This window comes from Musca autumnalis, unplaced genomic scaffold (assembly GCF_047663935.1).
Source record: "Musca autumnalis isolate F117 unplaced genomic scaffold, ASM4766393v1 scaffold_3, whole genome shotgun sequence".
Classification (NCBI taxonomy): Eukaryota; Metazoa; Arthropoda; class Insecta; order Diptera; family Muscidae; genus Musca; species Musca autumnalis.
In genome coordinates this window covers 75,154,174-75,172,046 of record NW_027411866.1, presented here as the reverse complement: position 1 = coordinate 75,172,046, position 17,873 = coordinate 75,154,174, and the positions used below count along the sequence as shown (strand labels likewise).

At 34.4% G+C, this 17,873-nt stretch overlaps 1 protein-coding gene across 19 annotated transcripts in view; it reads left to right on the top strand.

The window, feature by feature from the left end:
* The window catches only part of X11Lbeta, an 815,486-nt gene that overhangs the window by 763,813 nt on the left and 33,800 nt on the right, over window positions 1–17,873 (top strand). For all 19 annotated transcript variants that reach the window (XM_073971805.1, XM_073971804.1, XM_073971803.1 and 16 more), the window contains one exon: window positions 6,669–7,383. In XM_073971805.1, coding sequence (XP_073827906.1) covers window positions 6,669–7,383 — 715 coding nt within the window. The remainder of the gene's footprint in view (window positions 1–6,668; window positions 7,384–17,873) is intronic.

Here is a 17,873-nt window from a genome sequence, read left to right as displayed (position 1 = left end):
AAATGTGATGTTTATCCTCTTTTCTCGGTTCCTACTGCTGCTAGATACTAAACCGTTGAAAATTCAAGAAAACAATGGACTACAATAATGTGGCAAAGATATCAGCAAACAACTTCTGGAATATACGAAATGTCTTTGATCGGTTCTTAAATGTGAAAATAGCCAAAAACTTTTGAAAATATTCGATTTACACACAATGTAAGGAACAAGTAAATAAATAAATAACATAAGCATGTTGTGAGTTACTTAATGCTTGCTTCCCAAGTACTCTTTCACCCGAGAAGCTTCCTTGTAGATATCCCTGTGGATTCCCGACTGACATGACAAACCATCTTGTAATGTCCGGGGAGTTAATATTCCTTTTGCACGTTTTGCACAATGTAGCATTGTCATCCTCCCAAGGTCTATTTGCACTACTGTTGGATAAGGCCGTGCTACTTTCGGAACAAACAGGTACATGTAAGTTGGGTGGATGGTATTGGCACCAGTAGGTTTGCCGCTGGAGTAACCAATGCGGTCTTTGCACTCTATTTTAATACCCTCCACTATAGTATGGAGGGTATATTAAGTTTGTGTTTATGTTTGTAACACATCGAACTAATCATTTGCGACCCTTTAAAGTATATATATTCTTGATCAGGATAAACTTCTATGACGATCTAGCCATGTGCGTCTGTTGTAATCACTCTGTCCTTAATAATTGAGATAGAACGGTAAAATTTTGCAACCGAGTGTTTTTTTTTCACATTTTTGACCAAACTAGCTGAAATTTGATATTTGACGTTCTTAATGGACTATAAACTTTTTCACTAAAAATTGTCAAGATAGGTCCACGTTTTGGTATAGCCCCACATAACGCTATCTCCCGATTTAAGGTATGAAGATAACACTAAGTTTAAAAATGGTCTATATCGGTCAATCCCCTTTGGTACCTCTTTCAAAAAAGTTCAACATTTTTAGGTTAAATGCAGTTTAAATGCTGTTTGCATAATAACAAATCGTGTTTTCCACCTTTCCTCGATGCTGAAGACATAACTCTGAAGCCTTTCGATCGAAGCAGGGACGTAGCCAGGATTTCATTTCGGGGGGGGGCCTACCTGACCAAAATTTTTAAAGTTAATGTTAGCGAAAATTTATTATTTAGCAATGATTTAAACTTTATTTTAGGCTTATTTTACTGATGAAATAATTTTCATTACTATTTTTTAATTAAAATGGCGTAAGATTTCTTGGCCAATTTCCCCTTGTTTCAGGCTTCAATTTTCCACTCCAGAGTATGGTCATGGTATGGTCGGAAGTTCAGGTGTCCAATCGTTTTTATTGTCATAAAGAAACCAACTATCGTTATTTCCCTAAAGATATTTTGGTGTCCAATCGTAGATCTTATCACAAAGAATTTCTGAAGGCCGATAGCGGTTTTCTTGATAAAAAAAATATTCTGAGCAATAGTGAGTCTATCAATCATGAAATTCTAGCACCTAATCGCGGGTATGTAAATGACGAATTCTATTGCCCAATCGTGCATGTAAATAAACTATTTTGGCGTCCAATCGTCGGACTTCTCTTATAGAAATTCTGGTTTCCGATCGTGGATCTTCTCATAAGTTGGCCAGGAACTAGGAAAACACTGGCAACCAGTCTTGAATTCTTTTAAAATGAAATTCTGGCGTCCAATCCAAGATCAATACATGCATACATTCTTTTAGCAAAAATCCATGAACAAAATGTTTCCCAATCTACATTTTTTATACTCTCAGCCTTTAGTCAAAATAAACCTCATCGAAAAAATGGTTTTAGGGCCAAAGTATGTTTGAAAGAAATCAGTTTCAGAAAACTTGAAGTCGACTTAGCTATGTTCGTCCGTCTCGAACAGATCGGTCCAAAATTTGGGCTTCGTTTTATTTTGTCCAAATTTTGATCAACTTCGAAGATGGACAATATCAATCCATTCTTTCGGTAACCTTCCACAGAGTATTTCAAAAATGTTCAGAGATGTGCAGTTTAAGACCTCTCTTGACAATAAATAAGTGGATACGTGTAAGCTGAAGACCTAAGTAGTCATGGCTTCACTTCCTTTTTGCTAATAATTTAGTTATAAGTAAAAATATGATATAAATAAATTAATAAGCAAAAAGACCTCTCTGGAAACCTGTCCGCAAAGCCGACTGATTCTTGTTGAGATTTTGACGAAGAAGAGAATCTGTTTCCGGTCAGTTTTTTTTTTATTTCGTTTGTCGTCACAAAGTCCTTTGTCAAAGCAGGAAAAAGGAACATTTCTACAAATGTGCATCCATAATTCCCAAAATACAGTTCAAAGAGTAACACTATGCAACACTGAAAATGCAAACAACTTCTAGTATGAATTTTTTGAAAATACATATTTACAGTTACAGTTCGGATTTTAAGGCCTCATCTAAACCGGGCTAAAACTACACGTTTTTTCATTTATCAGGCCTTTTTCTCAGAAACGAATAGGAATTTGGCCTTGCTGTCTTTAGCAATATTGTAGCCCTGTACTAGTAGAACTTATCTTCTGAAAAAAACACATAAGAAAAACTCCATCTACGGCATCAAAATCTATAAAATATAGAAAATTTTACATAACTGCAAGTAACCTTTTGCAAAAATCTTCCAAATAAGTTAGGTTCTCAACAACTCTTTAGAATATTCTGAAACTCTAAAATGCTTACTTCATGTTGTTTCATCAGTATTTTGCATCATATCTTTTACAACACGTATTTCAAACAAAGTTCACACCAACAGTTTATTCTCGCATTTCGGATTTCACTATATTATTGATATTTTTATTAAATCGTCGTTTGAAAAATGTACTGAAGACAACAGCATAGAGGCATTTTACAACAATGACATGTTCTGAAGAATTATGTATTACATTCCAGGGAATATTTTTCCAAAAGAAAATATTCAGGAAAATTAACGGTTGTGGAGATACGGTGCGAAATGTATTAAAATTGTGAAATTTTTGCATATATTTTGAAATAAATGCAGTTTTTCGAGTTCATTATTTCTCCAAATATTTTATTCTCAGTCAGAAGAAGATTCGCATTGGTTTCAGAGATATATCTCCGAATTTCTTTAAAAACTCAATATTTAACCATGTTTAGATGGGGCCATAAAATCCGAGCTGGATCTCGCACAACAAAACCCAACTAAGGTTTCTTGTCGTTTGGGTCTGTACTTTCAAAAAATCATCAGTTCTAATTGTTTGCACAAGATCACATTCAAAATGTTGCACAGTGTAATCGACAGAAAAAAATCTCTGAAGTTGAAATTCAATGTAAATTCGAAATATTGGAAATAATATGCAATAAATAAAATATAAATATTGACCTCAAGTTCATTAATCTTTGTTTTATTAACATTTGGAAGGTAGAACAAAACATAAAAGTACGACAGAAAAATCCTTTTTTGTACAATAGACATTTACTAATTTGTAACAAGAGACCAGTTTCTAATAATCTCAACGAACGAGACTGCGGTGGAACAGAAGTTTTATCATAAAAAATGGTTGGTATAGTTCTTTTTTTGCAAATTTGAAACATAATAAAGAGTAAGGACCACAAGAATGTTTTTTTATACCCTACACCACTATGTGGGGAGGGTATTATAAGTTGGTTTTGGCCAAAAAGTTTGTAACGCATCGAAATAATGGTCGTAGACCCATACTTATATATACCAAAATGAATGTCTCGACGAGCTGAGTCGATCTGGCTATGTGTGTCCGTCCGTCAGTCCGTCCGTCCGTCCGTCTGTCCGTCTGTCCATCTAAACCTTGTAATCACGCTACAGGTCGCAATTTTGATCGGATCGTCACGAAATTTTGGATATTGATGGGGGTCCCGGAGGGGAAGAAGCCTATTGATTTTGGTGATGGTCGGATAATATTTAGGGGTCGGAATGGACAAAAAACTTATGTGGATAAAAAGACAACGTTTTTTTTCAAAGCGAATATCTCAGCTTCTATACAGGGTATACCAAAAGCAAAGCCTGACAATAAAAGTAGAAAATATCACCTTTCTAATGATGTAAAGTAGGTTCTCGTAGGTGGTCAAACAACGAAGATATCACAATAGTCGCAAATAAAACCCAAATTTTAATTTTTGCGATTTTAATTATAATGACGAATATCACAGCTTTGGTTGGGGACTTTCCAAAAGCAAAGCCTGGCTATGAAAGTAGAAGATCCCATCTTTACAATGATGTAAACTAGTTCGGCGCAGGTGACCAAATAACGGAGATATCGCAATAGTCGATAATACATCCCATTTTTCCACTTTTTTGGAAATCACGCTACAGGTCGCAATTTTGATCGGATCGTCACGAAATTTTGAGGGTTAATGGAGGTCACACAGATGAAGAAGCCTATTGATTTTGGTGATGGTCGGATAATATTTAGGGGTCGTAATGGGCAAAAAACATATTTTGAGAAAAAGACAACGTTTTTTTCCTAAGCGAATATCTCAGCTTCAGTATGGGGTATACCAAAAGCGGAACCAGGCTATGAAAGTAGAAAATATCGCCTTTCTAATGATGTAAAGTAGGTTCTCGTTGGTGATCAAACAAGGAATATATCGCAATAGCCGCTAATAGAACCCAACTTTTTATTTTTGCAATTTTAATAATAATGACGAATATCACAGCTTCGGTTGGGGATCTTCCAAAAACAAAGTCTGACTATGAAAGTAGAAAATCCCATCTTTACAGTGATGCAAAGTAGGTTGACGTAGGTGGCCACATAACGGAGATATCACAATAGTCGGCAATACATCCCATTTTTTCATTTGTTTGTAATCACGCAACAGGTCGCAATTTTGATCGGATCGTCACGAAATTTTGGGGGCTAATGGGGATCCTACAGGGAAAGAAGCCTATTGATTTTGGCGATGGTCGGATAATATTCAGGGGTCGGAATGGGCAAAAAACTTATTTGGAGAAAAAGTCAACGTTTTATTTCAAAGCGAATATCTTCGCTTCTAAAAGGGGCATATCAAAAGCAAAACCTGCTAATAAAAGTAGAAAATCTCACCTTTACAACGATGTGAAGTAGGTTGTCTTAGGTGGTCATATAACAGAGATATCTCAATAGTCGGTAATGCATCCCTTTTTCCATTTTTGTGCAATCACACTGCGAAATTTTGATCGGATCCTCACGAACTTTTTGGGCTGATGGGGGTCTAACAGAGAAAGAAGCCTATTGATGGTTGGCAGACATCCCACTTTTCCATTTTTTATTTGGGTTGTACTGTTGATGCACCTAAATGCGTTTCAAAAAAAATTGACCTGTGTTAATGAAGACATTCAGACCAAAGGCTATCCCAATTTTAATATTTTGAATTTTATTAGTCAAAAGCTTATGAACAGGGGTAGTGGTGTAGGGTATCACATAGTCGGCCCCGACCCGACTATAGCCTTGGCTCACTTGTTTTCTATATATTGTTTACAAGCCAGTAAACATCTTGTTCTGAACTCAACAACACTTAGAGTCAGCCTAAAATTACTATTAAACGCTTAAACAACACCTTAAAACTTACCAACAACTAAGCAGAAAATTGCTCAAAAAACCTAACTTCTTCATTATTTCATACTTTCAATAAGTAAACCAATGTAGTGGACCCAAATACTTTACATATTTCTTTAAAAATCTAAAACATTTTAAAATTTTACTCAAAAATTAAAAAAATGTGACACATAAGCTAATATGGGAACGAAAATCATTTCGGGGGGGGCCCGGGCCCCCCGGGCCCCCCCCCCTGGCTACGTCGGTGGATCGAAGCAACCATCGCAGAGCTGAATGATCGGTCCTTAAGAGGAAATGCTGACCATACAGGTATTTGTGATGGTGTATGACGATATACGCAATTTTTCTCATTTTTCGACATCGTTCGGCTGAAGGTCGATTTCTTGGGAAAGGACACCACCGATATCGTATTCACTAGCGTCTTTGTCTCGAAAAATTTCCCATCTGGTATAGGGCCAAAAGAGGGCTGTTTATAACATTTCCTTGAATTTTTTAATGCCTCTTTCTGGTCTTTGCTCCACTGAACCCTCTTCGTTAATCAGTAAAGGCTTGCGGCTTTGCTGGCAAAATTTGGCACATATCGACGGTAGTAGATGCAGAGAACAAGAAAACTCATGAAGATTTCGTGGCTGTGGCCAGTCTCTGACGGCTTTGATTTTCTCGCTACCCGTCGATATGCCCTCCATTGTCAGATGGTGTCCCAAGAACTTTATTTCTCGCTACAAGAGGCTACACTTTTTTTGGGTTCAGCTTTTGGCCTGAAGACGGTAGATGCTGGAGAACATCCCTTAAAATGTTAATGTGTTCGTCAAAGGTCTGACCCATGCAACCATCGCCTGCATGCCATCTAAGAAATCTATTATTTAAAAAATATTCGGGACATTTGTACCGACTGGGGTATACCTAGACTCTATATGATTAAGTCCTGACCGACTGACAACTAACATAGGATAAACAAAGCCCCTGGTAATGTATCACATCACCACAATGCCTTTCTGAATTGCTCCTCATATTGCCTCTTAGCCACAATTTTACAAATACAACACTAAAAAGGAAAACACTAGAAGCTATTGATACATTTTCTCTTTTCCTTCCTCTATTGTTTTCTTTTATTTCTTTCTATGAACAGGATATACAATACGAATTCCATACCAATCTGAATCGTGGTGACATTGAAGAGGATGAGGGTGATGGTGATATCGAAGGCGATGATGATGACGATGAAATACAATTGGATGGTGACAATGATGAGGATATTGATAACGATGTGGATGATGACGATGAGGATGTTGAAACGCCACAACACCATCAGCCGCCAACACATCTGGGGCAACATCAAATGCATCAGCAACAACAGCAACTTTCTATGCAAACACAAAACAACCATCATGGCCTAAATCATCATTCCAATTTTCGCAATCACTTACAGTCACCCACCCAATTTACGTATCGCCCATATAACGAAGATGAAGATGACGACATGGATTTGGACAATGAGGCTCGGCACAATGAAATGCAACACCATTACGAACAACATCAACATCAACAGCAGCAGCAACATCACCAGGAACAACAAGAAAATCATCATAATTTCTCTTTGTTAAACAATCGTCACGCCACCAGCAGCAACACTCGCCAACACAATTCAAGGCGTCATTTTACCGGCAGTCCATTAATGCGAGATTTTGATTTCTTTTTGGATTCGGCAAGTCGCAGCAGTTGTGAACAAATTGATCAACAAATTGATGGCATCAATCATAATCAAATGAATGCCGCGAATAGGCAAAACTATCGTTATTCACCGGAGACAACCGATTATGATTCTAATTGTGGTGATTTGGATAGTAAGTATGATGTTGATTTTTTTATGTTTTATGGGATATTTTTAAATGCTAACAAGTAAAAACAGCGTTAAGTTTTTACACCATTAAACACAAGTTGTATTGAAGTAAAATGGAAAAAAATAGTTTCCTGTCGTGGGAATTGGCCCCATAAAAAGCACTATGGAAAAAAACCGATCGTCATATATTTTTGGAGAAATCGTTTTTTAGCCACAAGAATACAAGGTTTTTGGGTCAAATGAAACAAATTTTACGGGGTAGGAAATACAATAAAAAAATTGTTTTTTTGTTGGGTCGCTTAATTATACACACATAGTTCAAATTGAATTACGCTAACATGGTATCTTGAATTCTGAAATTGAATTGAAATGAAACCTCCCAGCAAAATGTTCGATGCCAAAGATGACATACAATCATGGGTGCAAGTAATCTAGCATGTCATCTTTTTAGCATCTTCATCGATGAATTTTATATGAGCGTGGACCCCAAAAGATGACGTTCTTTTCTGGATCCTAAGCATGTCATTTTAACCAATGCGTTGACATGTCATTTCCACGAATGCTTTGGCATGTCATTTCCACCAATGATTTGACATGTCATTTTAACCAATGCTTTGGCATGTCATTTTCACCAACCCCTTGGCATGAAATTTTCATGTCTTGTTTGGAAAATGGAAATGCTGTATTGAAATATGGTTTTCATGAAAAACAAAACTCTTTATTAATGCAAACGAATTCATGAAATAGCTACAATTTATTTATAAGTTTAGTTTTTCAAAAGTTTACATCCAAAATTGCAATGTAATCACCACCGCTGCAACGAAAAAGATTACTTCCTCCGTTCTCCGCAACTGATATTCTTTCATCTTACAAAAGGTTTTTTCAATTATCTTCCCATCACCAGTTCAGATTTCAACATGGACTCCAAATGCACTCCTTTAAGTATTTTTATTTCGTAAATTACTTTTATTTTATAATTTTGTTATTTTATAACAACATTTTGGTAATTTATACTCTTTTGTTTAGTGACGGAAATATGTAGGGATCTACAACCCGGCTTGCTTTAGGGATCTCTAAGAACAAAATGTAACGAACGGGGAGGAGACTTTTTATGGAAAATACCATTTATGCTTAATTAATTTATTTTTAATTGTTTCTTTCCAAAAGTAGTTTCTTCTTTATTTTCAGATTCTTGTTCCTTTTCGTTTCGGACTTTTTTTTCAAATTCCACGAAGCGAGATTTGATTGATTTCATTCTATGTCAGATTTAGAACAGACAAGGGAACTTTTAAAATAGCAATGTGTGCAGTCCGATTCTATTTTTAGCTCGATGGTTGGGACTTCATATCGACACCTCCAAATAATAGTATGCTAAGTCTGAAAAGTGAGTTTTGCAGGAGAAGCTCTCAAAGTTTACAGTTTTCTTTGACCTTCTTTACAATGCTAAGTAAACATTTGTTTATAACTTCTGTTCGGATTGACCGATCATTACCAAAATTTGACAGAATTTAAGTTAAAGGACGTAAAATGTAAAAATGTAAAGAACTTGAAAACATGCTAAGTCGACTTAGCATACTATCGTTTGGAGGCGTCGATATAATACCAATTGTTTAGAAATTTTAGTTGTTTGATATGCAGGAAATGTAAGACAACATCACGACGACAGTTCTAACAACTTTGGTCTGTTCCAGAAACTGCAAGAATGTACTTATTTTTACTACGATGACAATTTTTCCTTTATGTTATCGGAAAAAAATAGTAAAAATTAGTAGATTTTTGCAGTACTGAAACATACCAAAATGAAAATAAACAGGTGTGTAAATAAAAACACAAACATCATCTCTATTGGATCGATGGAATGGGTACAAATGCTGATGAAAAGATCGGATCTTTCACGACTTCCTTTGCATTGGTTCAAGTCCTAATGAAAAGATCGGATCTTTCACGACTTCCTTTGAACCAATGCAAAAGATGACATGAAATCACGTCATTGCAAAGAACCCCTTCCGTCAAATTTTGCTGGGCTTGTTTAAGAGAAAGTGATATTCTTCTGTTAGCATATTTAACTACTCCTAGGAATGTTTAACCTCTCTTAGGACCTCTGAGAGATTTGCTTAAAAATTCGTATAATTATTTGATCATACCCTGCAGGAGATGTTGTTGTCCTTACACCTGCTTCCCATCTTATGGCGATTTTAGTTATTTAAGGTGTATCCAACACTGCTTTAGATATTGCGCTGTTCCTATGTGTATTTTTGGACCTCTTTGGATCCACCATTTTCAAAAATAAACCATTTTAGCAAAAAAAAAATTAGACATGTCTTGTTTTCGGCATACTTGTCTGTCAAACGTAACCATAGCACGGTGGTCGAAAGCACTGATCTAGCGGCGCGAAATTCATAACTTGCAAACGAATTGAGATACGTCACTGAAATTTTGCACAAACTCAGCTTGTACCTGTGGGTAATAATGGGCCAAATATGAACAATATCGGCTAATGTTTTGGTATAGCCCCCATATAACGGTACCTTCCGATTTTCGGTATTTTGAGGATTTAAACCACAATTTCGTAGCAAATTAGCTGTAATTTGGTACTTAGGGTTCCTAGTGGTCACAAAATATTTCCACCAAAAATTACGAACATAGGTCCACATTTTGATATAGCCCCCATGTAACCGTACCTCCCAATTTAAGGTATTTTGAATATCGTGACCACATTTTTAAACCAACTTGGCTGTAGTTTTGCATTCCGTGTTCTCATTGCGTATAAAATCTTCTTGCAAAACATTTTCAATAAGGATTTATGTTTCGATGTAGCCCCTTTTATGGTACCCCCGATTCGTTGAATTTTCACTTGTTTTCCCATATTTAATAACATATTTAGCTATAATATGGTATTATAGTGTCTCCGTGGGTAGAACTCCTCCTTTCAAACATTTCTCAAGATAGGTCCATATTTTGATTTAGCTCCCATACAAATGCACAGCTAAATTTGTATGAATTTCATGCAAAATCGCTTATTTTAAAAGAGCAGTCATCAAAAGATTTGCAAATATTTGCAGCCCGAATGTGGTTATTCAGTATCCAGAGAGTCCAATTTCATTCCCAAAAAAATAATCGGACCTAAGTTCGGCTAAGTTTACAAGATGCACTCTATGGAACAAGCGCGTACAACCCATAAAAACACTAAAAAATTGAATTTTTGAAAATTTATTGCTATGTAACTAAGTACCTCCAGACCCCAAACTAATTTTTATAATTTAAATCACACCCTCTGCTATTAATTAAAAATATATCTTGTCCATTTTCATTACGAATTTATTTAACATTTAAACAAATATGAAGTTAATTTTTTGCAACAAAAAACTGAGTGAATATTTACAACAACAACAATGAAAAAACAAAATCTTTGTCTGCAAAGTGTCTGTAATCGATACAATGGAAAATATTTCGCCATTTTATAGTTCGATTTTTTGACTTTCGCGCCGCTAGATCAGTGGTTTCGACCAGTGTGCACGGTAGTCGAAAGCACTGATCTAGCGGCGCAAAATTAATAACTTGCAAACGAATTGAGATACGTCACTGAAATTTGGCACAAACTTAACTTGTACCTGTGGGTAATAATGGGCCAAATATGAACTATATCGGCTGATGTTTTGGTATAGCCCCCATATAACGGTTCCTTAAGATTTTCGGTATTTTGATGATTTAAGCCACAATTTCGTAGCAAATTACCTGTAATTTGGTACTTAGGGTTCCTAGTGGTCACAAAATATTTTCACCAAAAATTATGGACATAGGTGTACTTTTTGATATAGCCCCCATGTAACCGTACCTCCCAATTTAAGGTATTTTGAATATCATGACCACATTTTTAAACCAACTTGGCTGTAAATTTGCATTCCGTGTTCTCACTGCGTTACAAAATATTTTCAACACAGATTTATGTTTCGATGTAGCCCCTTTTATGGTACCCCCGATTCGTTGAATTTTTACTTGTTATCCAATATTTTTAACCATATTTAGGTATAATATGGTATTTTAGTGTCTCCGGGGGTTAAACTCCTCCTGGCAAACATTTCTCAAGATAGGTGCATATTTTGATATAGCTCCCATACAAATGCACCGCTAAATTTATGTTAATTTCGTGCAAAATCCCTTATTTTAAAAGTGCAGTCATCAGAAGATTTGCAAATATTTGCAGCCCAAATGTGGTTATTCCGTATCCAGAGAGTCCAATCTCATTCCCTAAAAAATAATCGAACCTAAGTTCGGCCAAGTTTACAAGATGCACTCTATGGAACAAGCGCGTACAACCCATAAAAACACTAAAAATTGAATTTTTTGAATATTTATTGCTATATAATTAAGTACCTCCAGACCCCAAACTAATTTTTATAATTTAAATCACACCCTCTGCTATTAATTAAAAATAAATCTTGTCCAGTTTCATTACGAATTTATTTAACATTTAAACAAATATGAAGTTAATTTTTTTGCAAAAATTGTTTAAAATCTGATGCAACAAAAACTCTTGTAATTGATAGTGAATAACTGAGTGAATATTTACAACAACAAAAATGAAAAAACAAAATTTTTGTCTGCAAAGTGTCTGTAATCGATACAATGGAAAATATTTCGCAATTTTATAGTTCAATTTTTTGACGTTCGCGCCGCAAAATGCAAACAACTTTTACTATCTATGTTTTGAAAGTACACATTTATACTACAAAAACCCTAGTAGGGTTTTGTCCTGTCAGATCCAGTTCGGATTTTATGGCCTCATCTAAACCGGGCTAAATCTACACTTTTTTGCATTTATCAGACCTTTATCTCAGAAACGAATAGAAATTTGGCCTTGCTGTCTTTAGCAATATTGTAGCCCTAAACTAGTAGAACTTATCTTTTTAAAAAACCACATAAGAAAAACTCCATCTAGGGCATCAAAATCTATAAAATATAGAACATTTTACATAATTGCTGAAATTCTGGTCAGTATCGGTCGGCTAAACTATTGGGAGTTGAACCAATTAACATTTTGCAAAAATCTTCCAAATGAAGTTCTCAACAATTATTTAGAACATTCTGAAACTCTAAAATGCTTACTTCATGTTGTTTCAGCGGAATTTTGCATCATATACACGGTGCTCTTGAAATAATTTTAAATGGAAGGTGCTTACACCTCGGAAGTTTTTGCGGAATCTGAAACTACAATGTTTATAGATGAGAAAAGTCAAAAAACAAAAAAAATCGCCGGAGCGCTTTTTAAATAAATCGCGATTTAAGTTGACATTTTTAGGTGTTGTTTAGGTTTTCACGATTTTGCTTAGAAACCGCAAGTCCTATCAAAATGGGACTAAAGAAAATGTTGCAGCTATGAAAATTCTCTACAAGATTGACTTTTATGGTATTCTCGTCGGTATTACCGTTTTTGAGATATAGAAGTTCAAATTGGGACAATTCAAATTCAATTCAATTCTGTATCGCCCCCTTATAAAACAATGTGATGACTGCAAATTCCCAACTTAAACTCATATATCTAAAAAAATGGTACAACTTAGGATAAGTTACTAAAGCCAGTCTTGTAGAGAATTTTCACAGCTTTAAGATTTTCTCAGGTCCCGTGTCGATAAGACTTACCGTATTCAAGCAAAATCGCGAAACCCTAACAAAAATCTAAAAATTTAAACTGAGCTTCTTTATCTCAAAAACGGTACAGGCTGGGAACAAATTATAAACGTCAATCCTCTAGAGAATTTTCACAGCTACAACATTTTTTTTAGCTCCATTTCGATTGGACTTACGGTTTCCAAGCAAAATCGTGAAAACCTATAAAACACCTAAAAATTTGAATTTTGACCGCGATTTATTTAAAAATCCCTACAGCGATTTTTTCTTGTTTTTGGATTTTTCTCATCTATGAACATTGCTGTTTCAGAATTCACAAAAACTTCCCCTGTGTAAGCGGTTTTCATCAAAAGTTAGTTAAGGCGCATCCTTCATGACATTGTTTTATAAGGGGGCGATACAGAATTGAATTGAATTTGAATTGTCCCAATTTTAACTTCTATATCTCAAAAATGGTTTTTTGATTTTTCTCATCTATGAACATTTTAGTTTCAGAATCCGCAAAAACTTCCAAGGTGTAAGCACCTTCCATTTAAAATTGTTTCAAGAGCACCGTGTATATCTTACAACATGTATTTCAAACACTCTTTACACCAACAGTTTATTCTCGCATTTCGGATTTCACTACATTATTTACATTTTTATTAAATTGTCGTTGAAAAATTTACAGAAAAAAACGGCATAGAGGCATTTTACAACAATGACATGTTCTGAAGAGTTGTGTATTACATTCCAGGGTATATTTTACAAAAAGAAAGTATTCAGAAAAACGGTTTTGGAGATACGGGGCGAAATGTATAAAAATTGTGGAATTTTTGCATATATTTTGAAATTTGAGGAAATTTGATGGTTTATAGGTTATGGCGGAATCATGGGCGCTATGAACTTTATATTATACATTTGAATACCGGATTATATAGTAAACACCCTAAGCATATCCGGAGTACCATATGAAGATCCTATGACTTCCCCTGATGACGTAATTACAGCTTAAAGTACTCAAAATATGCAATTTTTACAAGGTCCGTCGTATATTTTCTATATTTTTTGATATATACTCACCATAATTATTTCAAAAACGATTTGTATCGAGCGTACAACATCTCCTTAATATATATATATATATATATATATATATAGAAAAACCCACAAAAAATATTTGTTTGTATCCGAAAATAACGAAAGTCTGGGTAAAACTCGTAAAAACCGATTTTGAGCTATATCTCAAAAACAAGAGCTGATGGAGAAAACCCGGGACCGGATTTGAAAATATCTCGCCGATTTCATCTAGAAACAACTGCAACTTCGTCTGAAACATTCAACTTTTTCAATTTTGTTGAGCAGTGTTATCACTAACACAACGCAACACTATAATGCAAAAATTTAAAAAAAATCAAAAGAATATTAGGAACATTTTGTCTGATTTCGATGAAATTTTAATTAAAAGGCGTTACCTATGGAACAATTAAAATATTAATTATATTTTTCAAAGTTATAGAATTTTAGCCAGGAAAGAAAATATTATGAACCACTGTGTGTTATTGAAAAATATGTTTCATTGCATCGATAACAGACACAGTGTTGACTAAAATTTAATTATTTATCTTTATACCGTCAGCTTTTAGGCTAAAGAGGATATATACAATTTAATACGACCAAAAATTTGCCTCATCGAAATAATAGTTTTAGGTACCAAGTACATATGGGGATTTCTGAGTGAAATCGGACACAGTCAAGATGAGCTTTTGGATTTCCTTTATTTTTTGCTGTTGTGATACTGCTCATCCACAAAATATTTTAGTACATTTTCAAAATGTTTTTGACTAACGGTTCCAGAGATATCGCGTCTTGAAAATGTCAAATTCTGTGAAAACTATGTGCAAAGAAATATTCATAACTTCTTTAATATTGGTCCAAATAGAAAAAAATCTTTTTTTTTATCTTTTTTATTCTATTTTGTTGTCTTTTTATCAGCTGTCTAACAAAAAATATAAAAAAAATTTGCACAGTGGGCTTGGACGGAATTTTCGCGATTTAAAATTTAAAATCAATTTTTAATCAATGATTGTACTCTTCGATTTTCTTGAAATTTTTTTGTATTAAACTACGATTAATTACAAAAATTTTGAGACTGTAGAACATCAATGATGAGTTATTTGGCTTGAGTCACAACACCGCGTATAACATGAGTATTTCTCTGTCAATACATTTATTAGTCTATAGTTATACGCGGCATTGTGAATCAAACCAAATAACTCATAATTTTTCGAAGACAAGTTTTGCGGGTTAATTGCAAGATATTTTTCATAATTTTTATATGAGGATACAGATCAGGCCAAAGACTACCCAAATATTGTATTTTACCAAAATAAATAGTTTAAGAATGTATAGTTGTTGCCATTTTAAAAATTGAGTGCATATTAAGCAGACTCAATTCGAACATACTCACTGAGAGAATTTCTCTGTCTACACATTTATTTATTTATTTTTTCATTATCTTCTGTAATAACAAGACCTAATGACCATATATAAGTATTACACAGCTCTTCAAATCTGAGTAGTAATAAAATCTTACAAACTAAATGAAACATTCATTGTAAAATATTCCTGGGCTCCCCAGCCATCAATATATTTGCAAATGATTATAATTATTATTACAACACGTCCCGGTTAGCAATAGTCCAAAAAATAAATAATAATAAAAACACTTCAAAAGAGACAAAAGAAGAAAATATCAGTAAAATAATGTCCGTAATTTCAACGCGTAGTTATCTATGAGTTCACAGATATCTCCCGTGTAAGCAACATTTTATAATTTCAACGCATAGGTAACGTTACCGAGTCAAAAACGGCCGTGTTACTTACACCAAGGATTTTACCTGGTTAATCGTTGCCAATGTGTTCAAAGTTGTAAAACACTTCTATGTGGCAATGATTTTGCGAAATCATGAATGAAAGTCACCAATATTACCACATGATTTCAAAATTTACACGCCGTGGTAAATGGTATGTAGAAATTAACAAACGCGTAGGTAAAGATAACTAATAGATAGCTACCTACCCGTTTACCCAGACGTTGAAATTACGGGCATAAGAACTATAACTGAGCAAAATGTCGGAGAAGTTTAAGCCTAAACACATTATTGGAATGAGAACAATCCTTAAAGATTCTCGGTATAATGATTTGTGGGTTTCTTGATGAATGCGAGAAACTAAATATTCTCCTCAAAGGATATATTAATTATACTATAAAACACTGTTGGGCAGAAATGCTCGGCCTCATACACAAAAGTGTAAAAAATACATGAGTCTCTCGCAATTTGCCCACCATTGCTATAAAATCACAAAAGGGTTCGATAGGAGATAAAACTATCAAAAGAGCAGCCAATAAATTGCTTCACATAATTCGAAATATGATCTCTTCTTCGGACATTATAAACAAATCGCACAATTGAGTTTACTATTCTTTTTAGTCGCGTGATGTTTACTCCAGCTGATCCTGAAACTATCTCAATACCATATAATACCATGGACATCAATAAGGCATGGGCAAGTTTTTTCCAGATATTGAGAGGGATATGAAGTTTGCTGAGTGTATTCTTCGAAGAGAAGACCATACCTTACCAGATAAAATATCCATATGGTTTTTAAAAGATAGTTCATTATCAATAACAAGACCTAAGCACTTATGGTGTGTAACAAATTCTACATCATTATTAAGTAGAACTATATTTATGGGTGGATAAATTATTTTAGAAACCCCAAACATCATAGTTTTTGTCTTATTGGTTTAATAGTTAAAGAATTAGCGGACGTCCAACATGAAAATCGATTTATCTTATCTTATTCTCTCTAGTTATTCCCTAGTTCTTAACTTTAAAGAGTAATGGTTTTCGACTTTACTGTTCCCAAACTGATATATGTTATCTATATTTCCGCCTAAAAGTATACTATCTATTTTACAATGAATCGATGGTTTAAAATTTAAAAATGAATTCACATTTGATTCCGCAAGAAAACTTCAAAACAAAATATTGTAATGTCTTGTCTAATGAAAGAAAGATTCCTTCTTTCTTTGTGCTTTCAAATGGTTGGCATTTATGATTTCTTTCATTAACTTTGCTCTCAAACTTTTCTACCTCGTTTCCCGCCCTAACACTTACGTTACTTACGTGTTACCTTTTCTTCGTAATGTTACCTATTCGGGCTTTTCTTTCTCCCTTTATTCTTTGACTCTTTTTCAATATTTCCAATAACTATGGCAAGCAGTTGTTGGTGTAATGGAGAAGGGTTGAATTGCTGTGGTTGAAATTTTTAGGTCAGTCTGTTGGTTTAATAGCATTTAAAGTGAAATTTCCCACAACGAAACGAAATAAAACGAAGAAAACTAGAAGACACACAAATCGAAAGTTAGAGTTTAATTAAGTGTCAAAAACAAAACAAAAAGGCGAAAGATGAAGGAAGAAAACGATCCAATGATAGATTGTCAACAGCCCCACCACAGCCGCAATTGGAGTGTATAATTTAATTGACCATTGTCGTGAAATGATTAAAATGCTGCATTTCAATTTCAATGACATTCTGTCGACGTAAAATTGTTTTTGGGGGCAATCGGGTCAATTAGACAATTTCTTGGTTATTGATAGTGACCCATTTATTGAATAAGAAGGAAAAAAAGAAAAGTGTGGAAAATGAATTATTAAATCAAATTTAAATCTTTGTGGAGTAAAAACGCGTAGGTCACAGTGTTGTAAGGTCCTTTTCTTAAGAGTGTTTTCATTACTCTGAGAGACATAGTAAGAATGTTTCCAACTAGAATCAAAAATCGTAGAAATATCTGTGGACCAATTCGAATGGATTAAACCA